Source organism: Bubalus bubalis, chromosome 10 (genome assembly GCF_019923935.1).
Source record: "Bubalus bubalis isolate 160015118507 breed Murrah chromosome 10, NDDB_SH_1, whole genome shotgun sequence".
Classification (NCBI taxonomy): Eukaryota; Metazoa; Chordata; class Mammalia; order Artiodactyla; family Bovidae; genus Bubalus; species Bubalus bubalis.
This window is the reverse complement of record NC_059166.1, coordinates 15005304-15031649: the sequence shown is the minus strand read 5'-3', so window position 1 is coordinate 15031649 and position 26346 is coordinate 15005304. Positions and strand designations below refer to the sequence as shown.

The following is a 26346-nucleotide window of genomic DNA, read 5'->3' as shown; positions in this document are numbered from 1 at the left end:
CCTTGACGTTCATGCATGGGTTATATCCACCTGCTTCACTTGGTTTGAAAGAAAGATGGAAAAACACACTCTCTGCCTCTTCTTTGGAGTCCTGGTCCTTGAACACTGCATCAGCCTCAGCTGTCTTCAGTGATTTCCTGCAGGAAGTGGATGGCTACTCTTACCTAAAGGGAGTGGATGGCTACTCTTTCCTGAAGGGAGTGGATGGCTACTCTTTCCTGCAGGGACTGTATGATTAGCTTTTCTGCAGGGAATGGATGCCTACGTTTTCCTGAAGGGAGTGGATGGTTACTCTTTCCTGCAGGGAGTGGATAGCTACTTTTGTATGTTGGGGTAGCTTGAGGGTTGCCTCAGTTCTAATTTCTCTGAGTTTTTAACTTTATATCTACTTTTCTTTCCATTTTTCTTCTAATGAAATTAAGACAGAGATCTCCTGGAGATGGAAATGGCAACCAACTCTAGTATTCTTGCCTAGGGAATTCCATGGACAGAGCAGCATGGCAGGCTACAGTCCACGGGGTCCCAAAGAGTCATACATGGCTGAGAGACTAACACATTCACTTTCATTGACTTATAAGCTACTATACATTAGGATCTGCCCAGGTGCATTAGTGGTAAAGAATCTGCCTGCCAATGCAGGAGAAGTAAGACATGTGGTTTCGATTCCTGGGTCAGGAAGATCCTTTGGAGGAGGGCATGGCAACTCATTCCAGCATTTTTGCCTGGAGAATTTCATGGACAGAGGGGTCTGGCAGGCTATAGCCCTTAGGGTCGCACAGAGGCACAGAATCGGACACAACTGAAGTGACAGCACCACACACACACTAGCTTGCGTTTCTCTGGTAGATACGCGGTAAGCAACCTTCCTGCCAATGCAGGAAATGAAGGTTCGATCCGTAGGTGAGGAAGAACCCTTCAATTCAGTTCAGCTGCTGAGGCGTGTCCGACTGTTTGCAAGCCCATGGACTGCAGCACACCAGGCTTCCCTGCCCATCACCAACTTCCAGAACTTGCTCAAACTCATGTCCATCGAGTCAGTGATGCCATCCAGCCATCTCTTCCTCTCTTGTCCCCTTATCCTTCTGCCTTCAGTCTTTCCCAGCATCAGGGTCTTTTCCATTGAGTCAGTTCTTCACACCCCATGGCCAAAGTGTAGGAACTTCAGCTTCAGCATCAGTCCTTCCAATGAATATTCAGGACTGGTGTTCTTCAGGATGACTGGTTTTATCTCCCTGTAGTCCAAGGAACTCTCAAGAGTCTTCTGCAACACCACAGTTCAAAAGCATCAACTCTACAGTGCTTAGCTTTCTTTATGGTCCAACTTTCACATCAATACATGACTACTGGAGAAACCCTAGTTTTGACTAGATGGACCTTTGTTGGCAAAGTAATGTCTCTGCTTTTTAATATGCTGTCTAGGTTGGTCATAGCTTTTCTTCCAAGGAGCAAGCTTCTTTTAGTTTCATGGCTGTGGTCACCATATGCAGCTTACCACGTGACCCCATGGCTGCTCTGTACTTAGTTGCTCAGTTGTGTCCGACTCTTTGCAACTCCATGGACTGTAGCCTGCCAGGCTCCTCTGTCTATGGAGATTCTCCAAGTAAGAATACAGAGTGGGTTGCCATGCCCTCCTCCAGGGGATCTTCCCAACCCAGGGATCAAACCCAGGTATCCCACATTGCAGGCAGTTTCTTTACCATCTAGGCCACCAGGAAAGCCCCTCTAGCTGTGCCCTTCTCTAGTGATCAAGAAACTGCTGGTTCCAGGAATGCCCTGTCTGATCTCATGGATCCCAAGGACTAAGTGTAATCTCGTCTCCAGTTCTTACAACTGGAAGCAGTCAGACAATGGGCTGTTGGACCAAGGAGCTAAGCATGACTGCAGGAGGGGGCACTGGCAGCAACAATTTGTTTAGTCTTTAAAATCGGCAGCAACAGTACTGATAAATTCAATCCAGAATGCAAAATTCATCTTCATCTAGATGGTGAAGCATCTGCTCTTACTTACTTTTGGTAGAGCAGATGTTACTCTCTAAGTGAGAGAATATAGCCTTCACACTCAGTGAAAGCCAGGCACTCAGCTCCTTCTAGTAAGACCTTAATGCTCTGCTTCCTTTGCAATTCAGCTTGCCAATCCTGGAGGAAGATGGGCTACCAGTCTTTTGAGGCTGATCTTTTTTTGTACTTAGATAAGTAACTCAGGTTACTGATGACATGTTGGAGGTATTTCCAGCCAAGAAAATTTTTCTCAGAAGCTTTAGTAACAAATTTGTTAGTTCCATTTTCTGCCAAAATGGCAAACTTAGAAGTTTCAGAAACGTGAACAGCCTTACCGATGATAGAAATATTATGAAAATAGTAACAAGGAATATCTCTACAGCAAGCTCCTTAGTCCTTGGGATATCCATTCGTCAGCTTGGGTTTCCCTCCCATCAGTCCAGGCGTTGGCAAAGCTTTTGAAATAATGGAAGTGAAAGTCACTTTGATTTTGTATTTGCAATAGCATTTTCTTTCACCAGATTATGAAAGGCATGCATGCCCAAGGCAGGGAACTTGGAAAATACAGAAAAGCCACCAAGAAAAATAATCTCCCAAGTAATCCGTTTCACCACACAAAGGTGACCGTTGTTAACATCTTGATAAACATTCTTAATTAAAGAGGCAGAGGCCTCAGTCCATCAGCACCTCTGCTCTGCCATCTTGCACCTAATGTTTTGAAATTCTGGAGTGCTCCTAAATCATCCCAGGGAAATTGTTAGTTTTCTCAAATATCTCTGGAGGCGAGACTGTTGCTGGCAGTCATTTCCAGTTTTTCACAAACTGGAAGTTAGGAAATTCTTTGTGTGGCCTTTGACCACTGGCCGGGAATGAGGAGTATTGGAGTGTTAGTTCCAGCTTTGCCATTTATACCCACAGGGTGACCTCTGGCAAGTCCAGCCTTATGTTCTATCTGAAAACCCTCCCAGCAACAGCATCCACTAGCCCCAGCTCCTTAATGTCTCTGAGCCTTTGTTTCCCAGCAAGTAAAATAATGAGTGGATCAGTAGGGGGCCTTTTTACATTAAAAATAATTTTTTTTTGGTCGTCCAGTGGTTAAGATTTCCCGCTTCCAACACAAAGGTCATGGGTTCCATCCCTGCTCAGGGAACTAAGATCCCACATGCTGTGCAGTGCAGACCAAGAAAAAAATATAGAAAGAAAAGAAAAAAATATTTAAAGAACGTCTATATTTGTTTACCTGAGTCAGTTTGCTGTGCAGCAGAGATTGGCATAACATTGTAAATCAACTATACTTCAATTTAAAAAATTAATTAAAAATGAATAAAAATAGTTCTTTATTTAAAGAATGTCTATATGTGTTTACCTGAGTTGCTTTGCTGTGCAGCAGAGATTGGCATAACATTATAAATCAACTATACTTCAATTTTAAAAATTAATTAAAAATTAATAAAAATATTTTTTTGTAAAATTTAATTTTTAGAGCAGTTTTCGGTTTATAGCAAAGCCGGGGGAAGGTACAGATTCCCCATGTAACCCCATCCCTACCCCACCCCCAGCTGCCTTCACTATCAAAATCCCCTACCAGAGATGTATCAATGATTTGTTTGAATTGATAAACTTATGTTTACATACCTTTATCACCTAAAGCTTGTAGTTTAATTTAAGGGTCACTTTCACATGCATGTGCTTGGTGTTCTGCATTCTGTGGGTTTTGAAAAATGTAAAATGACATGTATCCTTCAGTACAGTATTGTACGGAGTAGTCTCCATATTGTATGATATTTAAGACATTGAGGACATTCTGCCCTAAAAATCCTCTGTGCTCTATTCATCCCACCCATTTCCATAACTCTTATAAACCACTGATATCTTTTACTGTCTTCTTAGTTTCATCTTTTGCAGAATGTCATATAGTTGGAATCATACATTATGTAGTCTTTTCAGATTATCTTCTTACATGTAGTAATATGAATTTAAGATTCTTCCATGTCTTTTGATGCCTTGATAGCTCATTTCTTTATAGCCTTGAATAATCTTCCATTGTCTGGATTTACCACAGTTTATCCACTTACCTTCCCTGGTGGCTCAGAGGTTAAAGTGTCTGCCTGGAATGCGGGAGACGCGGGTTCGATCCCTGGGTCAGGAAGATCCCCTGGAGAAGGAAATGGCAACCCACTCCAGTATTCTTGCCTGGAGAATCCCATGGAGGGAGGAGCCTGGTAGACTACAGTCCATGGGGTCACAAAGAGTCGGACACAACTGAGGGACTTCACTTTCAAATCCACTTACCTACTACAGGACATCTTGCCTCCAAGCTTTGGCAGTTACGAGTAATGGTGCCATAAATGTCCACATGAAGGTTTTGTGTAGACATAAATGTTCAACTCATTTTGGTAACTATCAAGGAGCATGATTGCTGGCTTATATACAAAGAGTATGTTTAGTAAAAATTTGCCAAATTGTCTTCCAAAGTGGCTACACCATTTTTCATCTCTTCCAACAATGAGTGAGAGTTTCTGCTACTCTGCATCCTCGCCAGCATTTGCTGTTGTTGGCATTTAGATTTTGGTCCTTCTAATAGGTGTGTAGGTGCATCTCCCTGTTGTTCTCATCAATTCTCTACCTGATGCGGAGAGCTGACTCATTGGAAAAGACCCGGATGCTGGGAAAGATTGAGGGCAAGAAGAGAAGGGGGGCAACAGAGCATGAGATGGTTGGATGGCATCACCGACTCAATGGACATGAGTTTGAGCAAACTCCTGGAGATAGTGAAGGACAGGGAAGCCTGGCGTGTTGCAGTCCATGGGGTTGCAAAGTGTCAGACACAACTGAGCAACTGAATAACAGCAACAACAATTGACATATGATGTGAAGGATCTTTTTATTGGCCTATCTTCTATCTCTTCTTTGGTGAGGTCTCTGTTCAGGTCTTTTGCCCAGTTTTTAATTGGGTCATTGATTTTCTCTTTCTTGAGTTTCAAGTTCTTATTTATTTTGCTAAGAGTCCTCTAGTAGATGTGTCTTTTGCAAATATTTTCTCCCAGTCTGTGGCTTGTCTTCTCATGGTCCTGAGATCAGTGGTTTGTAAACCTTCTGCTCGAGCCCTGTGTGTCAGAAGGAGCCTCCGGTCACCAAAGGATAGGGGCGTGAATCAGAGAGGGAGAGGCTGAGGGACCAACCTCTCGTCTCCACTTCCCCATTTCTTCTGCTTTAATCAGAGAGATTTGACTTCATTCAGTTTATATGTGAAGGTTTCACAGGAAGTTCACTCTTTTAAAAGGATTTTGTTCCTCCAAATGGTGCGAAAAACCATGAAACTTAAGTTAAATCCACAATTCTAGAATTCTGTGTCTCCTTTTTTACGATGTAATACATCCTCTCACGAGGCTCTGTTATGGAGAAACGAGACAGACTGTCACAGTTACGCGGCACTTTTTCAACACAATTTTCATCTAATGCAGAGCTCTCTTGAAATGATGGAACTGATACATCTGAAGAATAGGTATCATCTACATGTCCACTTATCTTTCTGAAACAGTAATTTTGGACAGTAATTATCTTTTTCAAAATAATCAGTGAGAAGTGTCAGCCATTTCACCATTTTCATTCTCTGTCTAGGAAAAGGGGAGAGAATATATCTGCATCTCTGTGGCTCTGAAGATAAACATGCAAACCCAAACCAGAAGGGGTGGCCTTTACAATCACACAAGAAGGTGTCACTTCACAGTGACCAGCGTAGATCATCCCAGGATTTTTAAACAGTGCTGTTCAACTCAGAATTACAAGAACATGTGCATTCAACCCACTGTATATTCTTAGATCATATATCATCTTTTTTTGGCTTTGCGGTGAAGTCAGATGAATGTTTAATGATGTTTTATAAACATTTGTATTCACGCTAACCCTGTTTATTGCTTTGACAGAGGAGGGCGGCGTGTTCTTTATTTTGTTTATGTATTGCCTTTGTTCCACAAAGGATTTGAAATGGCCTACTGAATTTCATGTGATGCAAAATGAGGAAGGCAGTAATTGACACAATCTGAAAAAAGGGGAAATAATGTGAAGAAAATAATAAATTCAGAAGTCAGATTAGCACACAGCAGTCCATCTGTACAGTTCCTAGGAGTGGGCCACAAATTTGGCTTTCAGCTTCTTCGCTGGGCCAAAGCAAAGAGAACACATTCCATTATAAGGTCTACCGGCTTTTAATAAAAATAAAATGAAATAGATTAGTTGTTCAACGTAAAAACTCTCCTTTAGGCAAATCTCTACAAGGTCTATTTATTACAGCCAGCACCTGATAAGGATGCTGCAGCTGAGAATTTGAGTGTCCTCTTCTCTTGCCATGCTCTCCTCCAGAGGATCGTCCTGACCCAGGGATCGAACCCACGTCTCTTATGTCTCCTGCCTTGGTAGATGGATTCTTTACCACTAGCATCACCTGGGAATTCCTCTGATAAGAAAGTAGGGTGCTGATACATGAGGTTGCCAGTTAGGGGAAGATCCATTTATTTTGATCATCAGCTGGGCAGTTGTTAGGGGTAAATACCTCCTATGAAATTTGTTAACTGTGCATAGCATCTGATAGGATGAACTCAAGCCCTGACCATTATACTAACCAGAGTGGAGATTCAAGGTGGGGTTGAGGCATCGGGAGTTGGGAGGATTCCTCACGTGGAGCAGGAAGTACTCCAATGCTGTCTCATCTCATGATGTACCAGATCCGGAGTCTAGTCTCCACTTTGCCTGTCTTGTGCAGACACCCAGGTGTGCTCTGTGCTCTGCTGCAGTGGAATAAATCACCTCAAAATTGAATGGCTAAGAGAAGAGAAAAAAGGATTTGGACTGTCTCAATCATGGATTTGGATAGAGCACAGAGGGCATGCACCATTCCCTCTTCATCATGTCTGGGGCCTCAGGTGAGGGTCATCCACTAACAGTAATTTGATAGTCATTGGCTGGAGACATCTTAAAGGTCTTTGCTCACATGCTGCCTACTGATGCTTGCTGTTGGCTGGCGCGTCAGCCAACAGTCAACTGTGGTGCTTAGCTGTGGCCTTGGCTTCTTTGTGGCCTGTTGCACTGTGCCTCTTACAAGGAAGACAGTGAGGGCTCCAGAAGCAAGTGTCAGTTGACAGGCAGAAGCTGTATGCCTTATATGACAAGCATATTGTACCTTGGAAGCCAGGCAGTGTCATCTATCCCATTCTATTGATTGCAAGCAAGTCATGGGTCCACCCAACCTCCAGGGAGGGGCATAACTCACACATCTCCATGACAGGAGTGCCAAGATCACATTCTGGAAACCCATGTTGGATGGGAGATATCATTGTGATCATTTTTGGAAAATAAATCTGCCCCCATGGGTGTAAAGAGCAGCTTCCAGCTCTGCGCTATTGCTCCATTGTCTTTGAAACGGCAAGTGAGAAAAGGTGAGATGCAGGGCAACAAATCCATCCAGACTGCGTTAACCTACGTTTTCTGGGGAAAAAAAAGAAACCCTCAGCACCTCTTGAGACCAGGCCAGCTCACCTGGACTAGGAGTTCCACATGGAACCGGTGAACAAACTCCATTGTATTAGACAGGCCACCCATTTTCCATCAAGTTATCTCTTCAGACTGTCTTCTTCTTGATCTCAGAAAGGTAGTAATTGACTGAGGAATAGGAAAATCAGAAACCTGGCTGTTTCTTCATATATCACAGACATAACTAACAAAAAGGAGGCCCCTAAGCAACATAGGGTTTCCCTGAAGGCTCAGGTGCTAAAGAATCTGCCTGAAACGCAAGAGACAGGGCTTTGATCCTTGCGTCAGCGATACAGATTCATAATGGCTTCATCCTAAAAGGTATAAGGCTAGGGGGCTATTTATTACAAAAAGTAAAGACGGTGATTTTATGTATAGGAGTGAGACACATGGATACCACTAAAATGATTTTATTTTTCTTTCAACATTGTACTTATTTGGGCTGTGCTAGGTCTTTGTTGCTGTGCATAGGCACACAGGCTCTAGGCGAGGGCTTTAGTGCTTCTGGCACATTGACTCAGTGGTTGTGACTCATGGGCTCTGGAGCATAGGCTCAGCTGTTGTAGTGCACATGTGTAGTTGTCCTGAGGCACGCAGGATCTTCCCGGGTCAGGGATTGAACCCATGTTCCCTGCAATGGTGAATTCTTAACCACTGGACCACCAGGAACGTCCTAAAAAAATTTTTTTTTTTAAATACACTTTTGAGATTTCTTTTCAGGTCAATTAAATCAAGTCATCAGTTTCACCACCTGAAATCATTTAGAGGTTTGTCCTTTGAGTCAGCTTGAAGGCATATAAGTGGATATCTATTAGATTTCACTAAAAATTATGCTCAATTGATAAATGTCACTGAATCATTCGTGGATGAGTTCATAGTCATCTGTGCCACGGGAGTACTTGTGGATGTTATAGGGATGCCAAAATGAAAGGACTGCTGTGGTCCCTGTTGTGTTGTGACAAGAATACTTATCTTCACTGTGAGACCTCACTATGAGACCACTTAGAAGATGATTGGAGGAGTGTGTGATCTTACAAAGACTAGAGTAATAGTAAACGTTTGCTCAAGGACTGGGAGTTATGAAAAGTTCTTCACCTTTTAGTAAATAATCACACACTGCCAGAAGGATGGACCTTTCCTGCCTCTGGACAAATATTGCTCAAGGCAATACTCTTTTTGTTCAGTTCATGACATGAGAAGTCAGTTCCTGCATGGTACAGTGCAGTCTCTGAAACCTTAATAATGTTGGGAGTGGCATCTTTGAATGATGACTAACTAAACATTCTGACATCCTGGGCTTCCCTCTTGATTCTTTGAACTTATTGGTTGCTATGAATTATGTTAGTATTCAGAAGGAATGATTAGCATGACAGGAGATGATGAGGTGGTTCTAGAATCTACATCATGCTTTCTATGACAAAATGTGGCAGTTTTGGCATTTGGGAAGAGAAATGATTTATATTGCCACATTTTGTTATAATGCAACCTAAGGACTTCCCTGGTGGCTCAGTCAGTAAAGAATCTGCCTGCAATGTAGGAGACCCGGGTTCGATCCCTGGGTCAGGAAGATCCACTGGAGAAGGAAATGGCAACCTGCTCCAGTATTCTTGCCTGGAGAATCCCATGGACAAAGGAGTCTGGTGGGCTACAGTCCACGGGATCGCAAAGAGTCAGACCTGACTGAGTGACTAACACTTTCAGTTTCATACAACCTAAGGCCTTAGGAATGCAGAAATGGCAACAAAAGGAGGTGTACCAAGCATCACTTTGACTTCGTCTGATTTATACAGTTTATTCATTGATACAGTCAGCAAGTCATAAAATACTTCTCATCTTGCCTTAGAGTAGAACAACTATAACAAATAGGCTCCAAAATGTATAATGTTGCAAACACATGAAGGTTTGTTTCTTGTTTACTTAATATCACTGGGTGCTTGAATAGGTTAGTGCCAGAGCCTTCTTCCGTGTGGTTGTACAAGGACTCTGCAATATTAATTGGGTGACTTCCATGGTCATCCTAAGAATTATCTCCATTCTAATCAACCCAGCCAGAAAGGGGAAAGAAGCATAGGGGACCACAACATGGCAAGGAAGTTGGAAAGGAAATCCTCAAAGTAGTTTCAGCTTTGGGATAAGACACTTTTCACTGAAGATATAGTCCATGTTTCTAAGAGCTTACATAGTAGTGGCCATAAAAGAGCAAATCATGGTAATCATGTGATTCTTAATCGTAGCTAGGCATCAGACTCCTCAGTGGGGAGTTTTTAAGAAGCACAGATACAAGAGCTCGAATTCCAGCTTTCGGTCAGCAGATTTGGCTGGAACCTGAACAGCCACATCTTGGAAAACCCCACAGACGAGACTGAGAGACAGCCATGCTTGGGAATCACAAACTCTGGAAATAAATCTATTAGAATTGCCAGGAACTTCAAATGAAAACCTACTATATAGCACAGGGAACTCTGCGCAGTGCTCTGTGGTGACTGAAACTGGGAAGGAAATCCAAAAAAAGAAGGGATGTATGTATATCGGTTTCACTTTGCTATACAGCAGAAACTAACACAACATTGTAAAGCAGCTATACGCTAATAAAAATTAATTTAAAAATAAAATAAAACTGTGCTTAAGGAAAAAGCCATTAAATATACAATTAAGCTTGAATGCAGGGGGAAAAAAAAAAAAAAAGAATTGCCAGGAACCAATACCAGTCCAATAAAACATGCATATTCCTTTGACTAGCCTAGAATGAAGTAAATAATAGTCTATACATGTATATCTTTTTTTTAAAATATAATTTCAGATAATTTCAAAATGATCATAAAGGAGGGATAATATTGAACTAATTTAAAATAAAATGCTGTATATTTCAATGCAGATGCCCAGGCTTGACTACAATACAAAAACTGATAAAGTAGTAAAATGCTTACATGTAAAGAAACTGCCTGCCAATGCCTGAGACATAAGAGATATAGGTTTGATCCCTGAGTCAGGAAGATCCCCTGGAGGAGGGCATGGCAACCCACTCCAGTATTCTTGCCTGGAGAACCTCATGGACAGAGAAGCCTGGTGGGCTACAGTCCACGGGGTCACAAAGAGTGGGAGACGACTGAGTGACTAACACTTTCACTTTTATGCATGTGTGCATGTGTGTGCTCAGTTGTGTAAAGTAATTATACTCCAATCAGAAATTTTAAAAAAGGAAAACTCTGCCACAGAACATACACACACACTCACATACACACACACAAAGAAACTGGAACTCAAAATCTTTGATGGTTAATGCATCTTTAATGATGGATGGTGTCTATTTTGGTGAAGTGAACGTCTAACTTTAAATATGAAATTATCTGCCCTTTAAAAAAGAAAGAGAAAAGAAGTCCTTCATTCTGTGGGACTGTCCCACATATTGTAGGCTATCCAGCACAGCCCTCCTCACTAACTAGCTTCAGCCACCACGAGCCATCCAACATCCCACAGGACCCACAGTGCCAGGAGGAGGAGCAGCCATCAGACGTGATGCCCAAAACGAATGTGGCACTCGTGAAACTGTCCGCCGAGAAGGCACTTAAGAGCAAACACACCAGTTTAACTGTGGGAGCCATGCCCAGCAGCACACCTAACAGTCTGATCTGCGGACGAGTCACCGAGTCCTTCGTGTGCCGAGTCCCCCCAAAAGTTCCTTTTTTATTCCAGCAGAGCAGCAGCTTTCAGGTCTAAACCACTTATAGCTGGGGGTTTAAGGAGTTTTCTTTTTTCCTTTGAGTCATTCCCTTTGCTTTTCTGGTCAAGCTGCTGTGGACACAAGGACTCTCCCAGGATCCACTGTCATATTTGTCCTTCTGGAAAAGAAAAGGAAAAAAAAATGGCCTTACTTGAAGACTTTGCTCTGAAGCATCAGTGTCTTCCTTCCTCACTTCTCCGAGAACAGCTGGATGCGCCCCCCACCCGGTGGAGGTCAGCGCCCAGGCGTGTGGCCCCGGGTCCTGCTAGTGTTTCCTCTGGATACAGTAACGGGCAGGTGTGCACCGCCGTCTCCATATCTGCATTCTTCCAGCTTCCCGAAGAGAAGACTGCATCATCTGGAAAAGTGATGAAGGGGCAACAAGGGTGTTCCTGCAGGATGGAGTGGAAAAGAGGAAGGAAGGAAGGAAGGAGAGTGTCTGAGCAGAGCAAGAGGGGGAAGGAGAGCGCAGAAGATCGAGGCAGTGAGAGCCAGAGACGGCGGCGGTGAAAGGCTGAGCTCTCTTCTGTACCGGGTGTCCAGGCGCTTCTGCTCCCCCTTCCTTTCTACCACCAGATTTTTCTCCATAGAGTCTTCCCGAGACTCCCAGTGTTTGGCCGCAAGATTCAGAATACGTAGAAGCTCGGATTTGCCAACAGCGCTTCGAGCCTGGATAATGACATACAGATTGTTTTTTCCATCTTGGGGATTTGGAGCAGCCTGGGGAGTTGCAAAAGCCTGCCTTGTTGTAAGACTGTTTCTGAAGGCCCGCACTGTCTGATCACTGGCTCCGTGCTTCTGGGAACAGTGGCACAGCTGTCCAGGGTGGCAGGGACCACCTGGGGTATGAAAATTACCAGAAGCCCTAGCTTGGCTCTTGCCAGAGCACCTGAAGCCTTCTGGGAATTAGGATTTCTGTTGTTTCTCTCCACTGGCCCCTTAGGAGCAATAGATAACAAACTGGGACCACTTGTTTTTTTTTTTTTTTCCTTGCCAGAAAAGCCCAGAAAGAAGATGGCTGCTGTTGTCGATTATTGGCATTCCAGCAGGACTGTATGTTTATTTCTAAGTATATTCGCACAGCTAGGAAGCATCTGCCGACAAGGATGAGATGATAAGCTGTGTTGGTGCCAAAACAGGACTAGAAAAACAAGCTTGTTCTGAGAATGGCAGGTATCCGGAAAGTCAGTTAAGAAAAGCAACCCTCCACAGGCAGTAGCTGCTCTTACAACATTAACACTTAAGAGAAGACTTGGAATCCCTGTCTCCTAACGCAGTGCACGCACACTTCTCAGGGAGAGCAGGCTGGAGGGAGGACCAGTACAGGAGGGGGAACCAGCAGTGGGAGGTGGGCTGCACTTCCAAGAGCCTGCGTGCCAAGGCTCTGGCCTCCGCTGGCGAGGGGAGGGTGCCACGTGGGGTCTCAACACGTCCGCAGCTCTGTACCGGCCGCTCTCACCCTGGGCGCACAAGCAGGACGAGCAGGTGCAGAGGCGTGGAAGCTCCTCCGTCCTGTGGTTTCCTTGAACAAGAATGGGATGATTGGTGAGTGAGGCCAGCATCCTGGGTGGTAACAACAAAAAAAAAGGAAATTGGTAGAAAATGCATCATCCAAGTTGGATTCAGTCAGCTCTGTGGCCTGGGCAGGTTCCCAGGGTATTCCAGCCAGACGGCAGGGCTTCTGAGAGACACCAGGCTAGAATGTGTGTGTGATGACATAAGGGCAGGGAGAGGCAGGGCCGTGGGGCTCAGCAGGGGCTGTCCCGGGCCCCCCAACCCACTGGTGCACACCTCCCTGGCCACCCGTTACCTCCGGGTCCACCCCAAGGCACTGGACATGTGCCCTTTTTTCTAATGAGCACAACCTTTCTCTATCAGAAGCCCACAGGGAACATAAGTAATCCAGCAATTTCTTTCTCGTCCCACTGCCTGTCCACTGCTTACTTATCCTGGGCTCTGTTTCCTTTGGACAAGAACGCCTCCGGGTACCAAAAGCTACATTGTTCTATTCTACAGCCTGTAAGCCAGGAGCCTGGCCGTTCTGGTTTTGTTGTTGCTGTATTTGTTTTGAATATTAGCTGTTTCCCACTCTGGGCAGTTACAACTGTGTTTACTATGAGTTCCTCTGTGTGGGCGTTTTCCCCATTTTCATCCTACAGGCTGCGGCGTGAGCGGTAACTCATCACTGCGCCACCAGCACAGAGTCGGGGATTCATAAACTGGGGGGCCTTTAACTTGAAAATACCCAGTGAGGATGGGGGGAGGGGAGAAGGAGAAATATATTTATGGGAGGGCCAGTGGACTAATAAGACTGAAAATAATGTTGCTAAATAGATGTATGCTAAGTCACTTCAGTCGTGTCCGACTCTGTGCGACCCCATAGACGGCAGCCCACCAGGCTCCCCCGTCCCTGGGATTCTCCAGGCAAGAACACCGGAGTGGGTTGCCATTTCCTTCTCCAGTGCATGAAAGTGAAAAGTGAAAGTGTAGTCACTCAGTCATGTCCGACTCTTAGTGACCCCATGGACTGCAGCCCACCAGGCTCCTCCATCCACTGGATTTTCCAGGCAAGAATATTGGAGTGGGGTACCATTGCCTTCGTCATCTGCTCCCTTCAAGGGGCTGTGCTTTGAGCAGAACAAGTTGGCTTCTGCAGTGCTCACTTGATAGAGCATCCATCGCTGCAGTCTCGAGACAAGACTGCTCCATCCTGCCTTCCGTTTGCTTTCAATACTTCTCACCTCTTATCACTCACCTTCCTTGTCTCCTGAACTCCCAACTTAAAGCGTCTGGATTCTTTCAGTTGCAAGTCACAGAAATCCAACTCACACTGTCTTAAGCAAACAGGAAATTTATGGATCTGTGTGTTTAAAAGGATATGATGGAAGCTTTAAGGTCAGATGGAAGAAGTAGGGACGAGGACCTTATGAGGGGAACCGTGATTTCTCCCCTCCCTCCCCGCCCCCTCCCCTACCCACGGTACTATCACCTCTGCCGCTTGTTTTTTGGCTCCACTCAGCAGGGGGAGCCTCTCCTACTGGGAAGGTGGCGCTTACAAGCCCCATATCCTCATCCTCCAAGCACCTCCACCCTAGAGGAAGGAATTTCCATCCACAGCTTCCGTATCTGTTGTTGTTGTTGTGCTTAGTTGTGTCCAACTCTCGGCAACCCTGTGGACTGTAGCCCACCAGGCTCTTCAGTCCATGGAATTCTCCAGGCAAGACCACTGGAGTGGGTTGCCATGCCCTTCTCCAGGGGATCTTCCCCACCTACGGATCAAACCTGCGTTTCTGACATCGCAGGCAGATTCTTTACCATCTTAACCACCAGGGAAGCCCAAGGAAGCCATATACAAGCCCAGAAAAATCTTTGATTTTCTAGCACGAGGCTAATGCTATCCAAAGGAATCGAGTGACCCGATTGTCTAATTTTAGTCTGAAGACTACCTGTGGCTCTAAGAGCAGGGGTTTACTACCAGAAGAAAGGCAAGAGGGCACATAAATCCAAACTTGGCAATGAAAAACAGCACTTCCCAGGGTCCTTTCGCCCTTCCTATCATAAACCTTTCAGCTGAGCCTGAAAAGTACGAAGGTCCCAAACCTGACCTGAAATGTAGCAGCAGATTAAGTCCTACCTGCAAATGTTACCTGTCAATCACTTAGTAAATCCCTTTTACTCACTCTGTGCATCTCACCTAGGGTGTCACGTGTCTTCTGAGAGTTTCCAGTATAAGACTGGATGTGGAGTCGGCACATTGGGGTTATTCTCAACTCTGCTCTGTCCCGTTGAGTTCACTCCACAAGTTAATACAGTTTTTTGGCACTTTGGTTTCTTCGTGTGAAATGGAGCGATAATGCTGCCTTCCTGGAGCTGTCATCAGCGTTAACAGGATAGTTGGCACTGGCGAAGGGCCTGTCAGAGAAGAGATGGCTGGTATGACTGTCACGGCCCCAAAGCAAGCAGAGCCTTTCTAGGAAATCTTGATGACAAACCCTGAAAACTGGCTCACACACAGGAGGTGACATGAGTTTCCTAGACATGTGCTCTCAGACATATATATTCATGAGGAGTTTTGCATAGTTGCCTGGACCAAATAGATCCTCAACTTCTCAGTGGTTGGGCGTGGAGGGTGGGGGCTTCAGAGGGGCACTGTCTCAGTATCACCCCTGGACCTTATCCTCTTTGAGTTTCTCTCTCTCTTTCTCTGCACATTCAGGAGTGTACACATTTCTGTCCAGCACTCTGAGGTCTCTGGAAGAGAAGGACCACATCCACCGCGTCCTGGACAAGATCACAGACACCTTGATCCATCTGATGGCCAAAGCAGGCCTGACTCTGCAGCAGCAGCACCGGCGTCTGGCCCAACTCCTCCTCATCCTCTCTCACTTCAGGCACATGAGGTGAGGCCTCCTTGGGTTTCTCTCACAGCAAAGATGTAAGGGAACCCAGCCCCCAACCCTGTGTGGCAGCAGGCCCAGGAAGGGCTGACGCCTGCATACAGATAACACACTTGGGGCAGTTCTGGGCCCACGAAGAGTGTGAACACCATGGGAGGATGGAGGACGGAGGCCCCGAATCTGTCTGGGGGTGTGGGCAGGCGTCAGAGAAGGCTTCACAGAGGAAGCGCTAACTCACGCTCAGCTTGGAGCCCATGCAGCATCTTACGTGGGTTCACAGTGTGTGGCGTGCAGGTCAGGGAAAGGGGGAATCTTCTTTGGTTGTTCACTTTGTCCCTGCCAGTCATGGGCAGTCTGTGAGCACACTCGTCCTCAGAAGGCACTGGGCACATCTGTTACAGCTCCCGTGTCACACTCTTCTTACTTATGGGTGTAAATTCTAAATGAGACACTCTGGGTCCAAACCCCTCATGGACGGTCAACCTCGACTCTTCTAGCCCTCTCAAACCATTCTTGTCGCCCCCTTTGCCATGATCCAAGTCCGAGTCCCCATCATTTCCTCCTAGATGTCTGTCCCAGCTGCCTAACCTATCTCTCCAGATTTAATTTCAGATCCATTAACAGCCTTTCTGATCTACTCTCCACGGTAGAGCCAGTGTGATCATTCTGATACCAAATCTGATCGCACTGTTTTCCTACTTAAAGCCTTGGAATGGCTTCCCATTGCTTTTAGATGAAAATATAAATCCATTTATTTTGCTTCCATTACTTCTTATCCTCTGCTGCTGCTGCTACTATTCTTTAGTTGTTAAGTCATCTCCGACTCTTTGCAACTCCAGGGACTGTAGCCCACCAGCCTCCTCTGTCCATGAAATTTCCCAGGCAAGAATACTGGAGTGGGTTGCCATTTCCTTCTCCAATGCATGAAAGTGAAAGTGAAGTCGCTCAGTCGTGTCCGACTCTTAGTGACCCCATGGACTGCAGCCTACCAGGCTCCTCCGTCCATGGGATTTCCCAGGCAAGAGTACTGGACTGGGGTGCCATTGCCTTTTCCAGGGGATCTTCCTGGCCCAGGGATGAAACCTAAGACTCCTTCTTGGCAGGCAGATTCTTTACCACTGAGCCACCTGGGAAGCCCCTCTTATGCTGTAGCCTTACTTGTAGGACTTCCTGGGAGTCTAGGCTCTGGCGCTGATCAGCTGTTCTCTGAGTCAGCGGGGAGGTGCTGCAGGCTGCGGGTTGACTGCACAGCTGTTTTACTTCCTCTGGACTCACACACCTGAAGGTCAGGTGATGGAAGCTGGGCACAGCTGGAGGCTCTGCACCAAGCTGCAGGCCTGAAGGTCAGCTGGGTGACTAACCCGAGTGCCTTTTGTCCTCCTTGTACCAACAGGAGAGCTGGGACACGTTCTTCTCATACTGATGGCAGAGGCACCAGAGGGCGAGTCAGTTTGGTGAAGCACATTTTAATCTTTTAGTTCAGTCCATGTCCACGAACATCCCATTGGGCGAGCAAGTCATAGAATAACACCCAAAGTCAAGGATCATGAACACAGGGCACAGAGAGTGAATCTTCCTGGACAGTAAGCTAGCCTGTCGTAGCTTAGATACGATTCCTTGCAGGAAGCATCTCCTGACCCTTAACACGTAGATGGGATTTACAGCCTGTTCTTCCAGATTGTTATTGCCCATTTTATTATCTTCCAGTACCATTAGACTACAAATGTAAACTCTGTGAGACAGTTCTCACAACCTGTTTTGCTTACTCTGTGGACCCAGTACCCCGAAGCATGGGGCTTGGCACGGAGTGACTATTCAATAAATATTTTCTATAGGAGATAAGGAAGGTTGATAGTGGAGGAAATAGAGGCTTTCTGCACCACAAGGCGAAAATGGCCTTGTTTCTATTCTAAATGCCTGGCCAGGGACTTACTGGGTACTGTTCCCATGAACAGAACTTATCCCTCAGGGAACAGATGAAGAAAGTATTAGATTCTTTACTCCAGAAAGACCACAACAAAGTGATGGTACACCTGCATGATGAAGTCCCTATGACCTTGGGCTTACTTCAGGCCTCCAGGAATGAAAAAGAGATTCTGTTTCTCAGTGGCTCTGAGGGAAGGGCCAAGGTGTCTGGAAAGAGATTTATTTTTTAAGGGGTCTTCAAACCTTGAAAAACTGTGAGTCAGGTGGCGAGAAGTTCATCCCATCAGAGTTCCAGGTGGCTCCTTTTCTGGAGCTAACTCCACAAGTCGTTTGCTTCTTGAGAAAATAAATGTATCTTTCTTTCGTTGTAACCCACTCAGTGCCATGTATGAACTCTTAGATGCGGTATATGAGCATAACTTCATTACTGAGTGAAGGAGTTGTCACTCATGAAGGAAAAGACAAATTACCTGAGGTTTTCCCCGTGAATTTGAAATTCAAAAATGATGGCTCTCACTTGTCAAAGTGACTGTAGTCTGTGTTCCCAGGAGTCCCCGAGAATCCGGCCAGGTTAAGTAGATTACTGCATTTGGAGTATACATTTTCAGTCCTTTCCTGTCCATTTCTTTTGATGAATATTACACAGAGGGAAAAGGGGGATGGATCAGAATAACACAAGCCTCTACCAAATTTTCTGGCTCAGAGAGTAGCCTTCCCCTTGAAGAAAATATATTAGCTTTACTCTGAGCTAGGAATTCGATGAAGAAACTGTATATCACAGATGAAGGATTTTTTTTGTTGGTGGTGGTGGTTGGAATTGCTGAATTTTCAGATCCATTAACTGCTTCTCAGCATTAGGAAGCCTCATTAGTTAATACCAAAGTATATTTGCACTGAATATACAAGCCTTGCTAGTTTTACTGGCAACAGGTGGAAAAGGGCAATGGCAGTGGGAGTTTCTGTTTGAATTGTGTGAAGGGCTGAAGAGAATTTGCTGTTCTGTTGCAAGCTTTGAACTGGCTTGCAGACTCCCTCTCTCTCTCTCTCACACACACACACACACACACCAACACCGACAATATTGTGGTGCCTCATTACAGCCAATCTAAATTACAGAACTCTGTTGTGTTAAGCTTGGCCCCGACCATATGCTGTCATGCAGAGCATTTAACACCAGATTTCATCTCACGGTAAATGTGATTCATCGGGTTGCAAGAAAAAGACGGTGTCAGATCCAGGGGCATTTAACTTTAACAGCATTTTAAATTAAAACAAACAAACCAGAAAAAAAAAAAACAACCACAGAATCCCACTTAAAAATGTAATTTTGGTGGCTGTTATACGGCCCGAATTGCTCTGAAGCCTGATTGTTTTCATGGCACGTCTCCAACAAGGGTTGACATTCCCCTGACTGAAAATGCAAGTAATTTTTAGGAGGCTCTTGGTCTGCCTACTTACGATACATGATTCTTTTAAAAGAAATTTCAAGCTAGATAATAGTGTTTGGGTTTTTTTTTCTCCTGCTGGTGGTGTGGTGGAGGAGACAGGCAGAAGTGTGGCTGGTGGAGCAAGACAGTAGGGGAGAGTGGTCAAAGGAGAAATGCCATTTGCCTGCATTTGCCTGTCTATCCCGTATTTTCTGAGGATTTACCATGTTCTTGCCACTGTGCTAGGCCTAACAGGGTGGACAAATTGCTACCCCTCGTGGAACTTGCACCATGTGTGTTAGGTCTGTGTGTGTCTGTGCTTGTGTGTATGTGCTTGTGCTTAGGGAGCAAGAATAAAAATACAGGGACTTCCCTGGTGGTCCAGTGGTTAAGAATCTGCCTTGCAGTGCAGGGGACCAGGGTTCGAATTCTGATCAGGGAACTAAGATCCCTCATGCCGCGAAGCTACTGAGCCCGTGTGCCACAACTAGAGAGTCTGCACACCAGAACCAAAGATCCCGCATGCCGCAACTAAGACCCAAGGCAGACAAGTAAAGGTGTTTTAAAAAGAATAAAAATACATATGTACATAAATACATACATAGAAGGGTTTCAGGTTGATATGCGCGCTGGCAGGTAAACAGAGTGAGGTTGAAAGAGGATGGCTAAAGCCGCAGGGCCTTGAGCCCCCTGCCCTTGGGGTCTTGGCAGGTCTCTCAGAACGGGTGACACCCGGAGATCTGGGAGAAGTGCCTCCAGGCAGGGCGGGGAAGAACCAGTGCAGGTACCCTGAGTCTAGGCATAAAGAACTTGGTGCCTTTAAGGGGCAGCATGAAAACTCCGCTGGCTCAAGGTATGGGTTAGGGAGGAGGGACAAAGTCTGAGAGGTGGGTGGAAGGCATGTCAGTCCGGCCTTGCACAGCACAGCCAGAAATTGAGATTTTATTCTGAGTTAAATGAGAAGCAGCTGGACAGTTGTGAGCAAGGGAACTTCTTGAACTGTTTTGCGTATTTGAGAAGTTCCTTCCTGGACCTTCTTGGCAGTCTTAGTGTTTAAGACTCCATGGTTCCAATGCAGGGGGCCTGGGTTTAATCTCTGGTCAGGGTACTAAGATCCCACATGCCAAGCGATGTACCCCCACCCCGCCCCCATTAAAAAAACCTTTTTCCTGCTTGGTGGCTGGCAACCCACTCCAGTATTCTTGCCTGAGAAATCCCATGGACAGAGGAGCCTGGCAAGCTACAGTCCATGGGGTTGCAGAGTCACACCACTTAGCGACTAAATGACAACAACAAACACAACTTCTCTTTTTAGATGTAGCGGTGATAGAGGAGAGAAAGTCACCTGTGTAGTGAACCCTAAACTGGCTCTTGAAGCAGGAAGAAAGGTTGGCATAGTGTCCTGGGGCTTTTCTTAGTTGCCCTTCCTCAGCGTTTCAGCCGTCCTGGGTCTGAGTCTGGTCTGAGCGGTCCTGTCTGTGTCTCCCCTCCTGCAGCAACAAAGGCATGGAGCATCTATACAGCATGAAGTGCAAGAACGTGGTGCCTCTCTACGACCTGCTGCTGGAGATGCTGGATGCCCACCGCCTGCACGCCCCAGCCAACTTCGGGAGCGCACCCCCGGAGGACGTGAATCAGAGCCAGCTGGCCCCCACTGGCTGCACTTCATCACATTCCTTGCAAACATATTACATCACTGGGGAGGCAGAGAATTTCCCCAGCACAGTCTGAGAGTTCCCCCGCTCCCTGCCAAGGTTCTGAGAATCCCTGTTGCACTTTACCCACATCATGCATCACTCTAGCCGAATTCTGCCCCTGCACACACTCTTGGCATGCACCCACCACGGGCTTTCTGATGTGGATGGCCATTCATTCGCTCACTCAGTTCTACGTGGCACGCCTTGTTTTGGGAACAGCCAAAGGGATTCCAGGGCTCATTTCTTTGTAACCGTTCTCTCTCTCTCTCTGCCTTTGCTACCTTACTCAGCACGAGGATTCACCTAGCGCTTCATTACTGAGCTCGGTCTCCCAGCTGGGTTCAGATGACTGTGCACTTTAGCTATTTGTGACCCAGGCCTGGAGAATGGACATTTCACCTCCGTGAATGTGAAGCACTTTTTAATGGATCTGAGCATCAGCCACAGGAAAGAACTGAAAGTGGCTCCTTTAATGGCTGACTTGGAGAAAGCGAGGCCCAGGGTTCATTATAATGTCCTCTTGTATTCCTATAGGTCCATATCATTTTATTAAAGCTTTTGCTCTGTTGTATGGCTGTAGCAGAATATTCAGTGATTGTCCACCCACTTCCCCTATAGGAATACAAGATGCACACAGGGAAGGAAGGCCCCTAATTGTCAAGACTTTGTCAGCTTAGTACACTGCACCTTCAAATTTGCTAAATGCTTTACCATTTAGAGCACTAAATATATATAGGTCATGGGTTCCAATTAATTCATGCTTCCCATGGATCCATGGAAAGCAGCAAAGTTGATCCCAGTTAAATAACCTCCACATCCACCAGTTTAGATAGATACTTGTCTTTTGTTTTCATTTTCATTTTATAAAAGAAAGCCTCACCTCCCCCTGCTTCCCCCCCACCCCCCTACCCCCCTCCAACCCCAGGACTTGCAGTAAATGGGCTTCAGGACCTGTTCTAGTGTGATCTCACTCCTACCAGCAGAGGGCGCTCTACATGGCTCTTCCTGGTGTGTCGCTTTCAAGGTGAATTCCTAGTGCCTAGGCTGCAAAAATCCTGCCTGGAAAATCCCATGGACTGAGGAGCCTGGTAGGCCACAGTCCATGGGGTCGCAAAGAGTCAGACACGACTGAGCGACTTCACTTTCATTTTCAGGCTGCGACCAAGGGCAAAGGAGCAGGCACTCTGGTGACACTTTTAGCCCCGGGGCACTGGGTTTAATAGTAAACGTGCATGATTCTCGTAGGGGCTAGAGACCAAAGAGGTAAACAGGGCAGAAACTGGATAAAACTGTGAGGCTCAGGGTGGCCCTGCCACAGGCTGCAGCCACTTAGGAGTGCTACAGGCTGACCCCACAGTGTAGTACGGGGCTGCCCTGGGGTCCATGGAGGGCTGTCCTCCTCCTCCTCCCTTCTATGCTCCCAGTGACCCTGGTTGGAGGCAAGTGCTCCTTGGGGGAGGAGGGCCAGGATTGGAGCTTTCTGAACTCAGGCTGCCTGGGGCCTGGTCAGACCACACCTGCCCTTGGTTGTATGCAGCTCATGCAAAAATCAGGGTATAGCCTCAAGGGGTGGTGGGGGGAAACAAAACTTCTCCAGATTCTATTTCATTGAACTTCCTAAGCCAAGAGAGAAAGACTAGAATTGGGCCATAGGAATCCATTGGACCTATAGGCTAAACAAGAAAAGCTCACTCCAATCACAGGGCAGGCTTCCCTGGGTCTTTGCTTCTCTAAAGCAATTATGAATTAGTTCCCCTTCTCAGCTATAAAGAAAGTTTGGTTTCCTCTGGTGACCACATCGTCTGTAACTCGAACCCTGTTGATAGGCAATGTGTTAGTCAACAAACCCAGCCAAGCTTCTAGGGCTTCTCTTGGGATGCCTGTTTCAAAAGTGGATTTCACTCATCTGATTACCCAGTAAGTGATCACCAAAGGGCCAGGAACCTGGGAAGGCCAAAAAAAAAAAAAGTTTTTTCACAAGTGCATCTAAATTTGGGGCCGATTTTATGCATCTGCAGTAAGAATGTTTAGAACATAATTCTTTTGTTGTTTTTGTTTAAGAAGCACCTTATATAGTATAATATATATTTTTTTGAAATTGCAATGCTTGTTTATCAGACAACTGAATGTAGTGATTCTGTTTTGGATTTAATTTGACTGGGTTAACATTCAAAGCCAACAAAAAATATGTTTACTTTTTTTGTATTACTACCTTGTCATGTAGTCATTGATGCCTAAGGCCTGGTGATTATTCATTTAAATGATGATCACATTTTCATATCAACTTTTATATCCACAGTAGATGAAATAGCACTAATCCAGATGCCTATTGTTGGATATTGAATGATAGACAATCATATGTAGCAGAGATTATGCCTGAAAAGGAAAATTATTCAGGGCAGCTAATTTTGCTTTACCAAAATATAAGTAGTAATATTTTTGGACAGTAGCTAATGGGTCAGTGGGTTCTTTTTAATGTTTATACTTAGATTTTCTTTTAAAAAAATAAAAACAAACAAAAAAATTCTAGGATTCTAGATGATGTAATACCAGCTAAATCCAAACAATAATCCAGCGGAGGGTTTTACATTATTCACATAAGATGTTTGTATTCATGTAAAGACACTATTACATTTGAAATGGGCAGAGAGCACCAGATGGTTGGTATGGTAGCCTGGGAGTTTCAAGTAATTTTAGAAATCTCTTGTTCTTATATGAAGTGCCACTAATGGAGAGCTAATACTTTGCAGCTGATGTTACTTGGAAGTAGGGAATATGCTGTGTTTTTCCCCCCTACTCTGATACAGTTTAAAGTTTGAAAGACATGGTCAGAGAGGGAGTGGATGGGTTGGAATAGAGTGGGGAAATGGGTTTGGGCATTTTAAGAATGAAAAATATCGTGATAAGAGTCCTGAAAGCATCTTGAGGCAGATCAGCACTGGCACTTGGGGCATGCACCGGGATTCAGTATTTCACTTGTGTCCTGTTAACCCGGAATAACTAGCTGTATATGACAGCTGATCCTGTAATGGCAGCTTGAGTTCTGGGGCAGAACTAGAGGCATGTGCAGTACAGTCCAAGAAATAGCTGGTGGTCTGTGTTTCTTTTAGCCATTGCCTAGCTCCAGGCTTGCAGTAATGATTCTGTAATGCTGTCACGCAACAATCAGAGAGGTTAGTTCATCCAAAGAGAAGACCCTAGGTAGGTTGCAAAACCCAGCCCTTGAGGAAGTATAGTCACTGATTCAATTTCCCTATTAACCTTGCAACTATGTTTAACCATGCCATAGCCCATGCCTTTTGAGGGCTGAACAAATAAGGGGCTAACTGATAATCCAACTTCTGATCCCATTACAATGTTCTTGCTTTAAAATCTTTATACGCTGAAATGGCTATTGGTTTAGGCCACTGGTTTAGACTATCCCTACATGAAACTAATCCCAAATCCCTTCCTAGTCACACTCCCCACCTCTGAGATGGACTGTGGGTACTGGGAGTCATCACTAGGACCATAGTTAACGTCTGATATTCACAGGCAGATTTGCTTCCGGAAACTAGTTATTAGAAACACATGTAGACTCATATGTAGCTTCTGAGATAACCGTGATTCTCTTGGGTTCAAGTCTTGGGATGACGACCCAGATGACACTGCACAGTTCCTGGGTGAACTCCCTGAAAACTTACTGTCAACTGGAGCAAATGACTTTAAGTGCCGTCCCACACATCCACCTTTTCATTAGTGTTATTTCTCTGTTTTTAACTGCAGTTCCTTTCCATTTGGATTAAAGTGAATGTGGCCTCCTTCTAAGTCACTGAAAATTATTTTCTAAGTAACTGCTGCCTCTATTATGGCACTTCAAGTTTGCACTGTCTTTCAGAGATTCAAGAAAAATTTCTATTCTTTTTTTTTTTTGCATCCAAATGTGCCTGAACTTTTAAAATGTGTAAATGCTGCCATGTTTCAAACCCATCTTCAGTGTGTTTTTACAGAGCTGTGTACCCTGGAAACCACATACAGCCCCATGAACAGGTGCCTGAGGCACAGACCCCTTTGCATTCACAGAGAGGTCATTGGTCATAGAGACTTGAATTAATAAGTGACATTATGCCAGTTTATGTTCTCTCACGGTTTATAAACAGCGCTTTTTGTGCACTACGTATTCTTCAGTGTAGAGCTCTTGTTTTTACGGGGAAAAGCTCAAATGCCAAATTGTGTTTGATGGATTAATACGCCGATACATACTATTATTGATGTGATTCTGTTTTGTTGCAGCTTTGCTTTGTTTAATGAAACACACTTGTAAACCTCTTTTGCACCTTAAAAAAAAAAAAAAAAGAATCCAGTGGGATGCTCAAGCACCTTAAACAATTTTCTCTACCTATTTGATGTTCAAATAAAGAATTAAATGAAAGCCTTTTGTTTGTTTTTGTGTCAGCCCCCTTCTTGCTGGTGGTTTAGTGCTGGCTGCCCAAGATCAGAGTGGTGACATGCATCGTCAGAGTGCAGTGAATTCAGGTGATCAGTCTGATGCCAGGCTCCCCTCCAACCCCCACTGACCTCCCGCCCCAGGCACAGAAGGGAACGTGTGGTCCTTGGAGTCAGGCAGACCTGGCCGCACTTCTTGGCTCCGGCACATACAAGTTTTATGACCATTGGTCATGAATTTTCAGAGCCTCTGCTTCCTCATCAGCAAGGTGATAACAGTAACACCTAATTCACAATTGTGCAGATTATATGAGACGCTCATGAAAATAGTAGTTCCTTTTTTTTTTTTTAACTATGTTGACACATGTACACCCATGGCTGATTCATGTCAATGTATGGCAAAACCCACTACAATATTGTAAAGTAATTAGCCTCCAATTAAAATAAATAAATTAATTGTTAAAACTGGTAGTTATTTTCTAAGGCCTAATCCCAACCCCTTCCATGTGGGGAAGTAGAAAGCTTCAGAGTAGTTATGAGGGGGTTCCCAGGTGGCGCTAGTGGTAAAGAACTTGCCTGCTACAGGTTGGATCCCTGGGTAGGGAAGATCCCCTGGAGAAGGCGATGGCAGCCCATTCCAGTATTTTTGCCTGGAGAATCCCATGGACAGAGGAGCCTGGTGGGCTACAATCCATGGGGCTACAGAGTTGGACGTGATTGAGCACTGCGTGAATGCATCTGAAACTTACATAATTGTTCAGAAGCCTTGCCCCCATCATGGACCCAAAGCAGAGAGGACTGGTTCACCCCAACCCCATCCCACCTCTGGTTTCCATTTCAGACTCTCTTCCCTTTGAAGAGCTACCTGCATGTCCTCTTTGCCCCATTGTTTCTGTGATTTAACTGGTGAACTGGGGAGATATGCACACGGGGTCTGCAGCTGGGTTAGTCCATTGGAAACCTCGCTCTACTATTTATGATGCCAACTTGGGCAAGGTAATTTCCCCGTGCCTCAGCTTCTTCATCTGTAAAGATGGACAATAGTACCACTTGCCTGGAAGTGTTGCTGAGAAGACTACATGGGTTAATTCACAGAGAACACTAAAGGATAGCAGCTGGCATTGCTTCTTTCCCCTTTCCCGAATCTTCTCCAACTGCATGTCTGCACTCACCTCTTTATTAGGATGAGTATAATTTTTCACATTGTTTGTCATTTGGATTCCAAAA

General features: G+C 45.2%; 1 protein-coding gene and 1 long non-coding RNA gene across 5 annotated transcripts in view; one reads left to right on the top strand and one right to left on the bottom strand.

Annotated features, from left to right (window-relative positions):
- ESR1 (estrogen receptor 1) overlaps window positions 1-25105 on the top strand; it is a 398889-nt gene extending 373784 nt beyond the window's left edge. For all 4 annotated transcript variants that reach the window (XM_025294352.2, XM_025294351.2, XM_006080203.3 and 1 more), the window contains 2 exons: window positions 15464-15647; window positions 20494-25105. In XM_025294352.2, the coding sequence (XP_025150137.1) occupies window positions 15464-15647; window positions 20494-20728 (419 nt within the window). In that variant the 3' untranslated portion in view covers window positions 20729-25105. The remainder of the gene's footprint in view (window positions 1-15463; window positions 15648-20493) is intronic.
- Window positions 12668-15101, bottom strand: LOC123327649. Its single transcript, XR_006542284.1, has 3 exons — window positions 14942-15101; window positions 14003-14107; window positions 12668-12769 (listed from the first exon to the last, which is right to left on the bottom strand). It is a non-coding gene; the product is annotated as an uncharacterized LOC123327649 (long non-coding RNA).
- Window positions 25106-26346: the final 1241 nt, after the last annotated feature.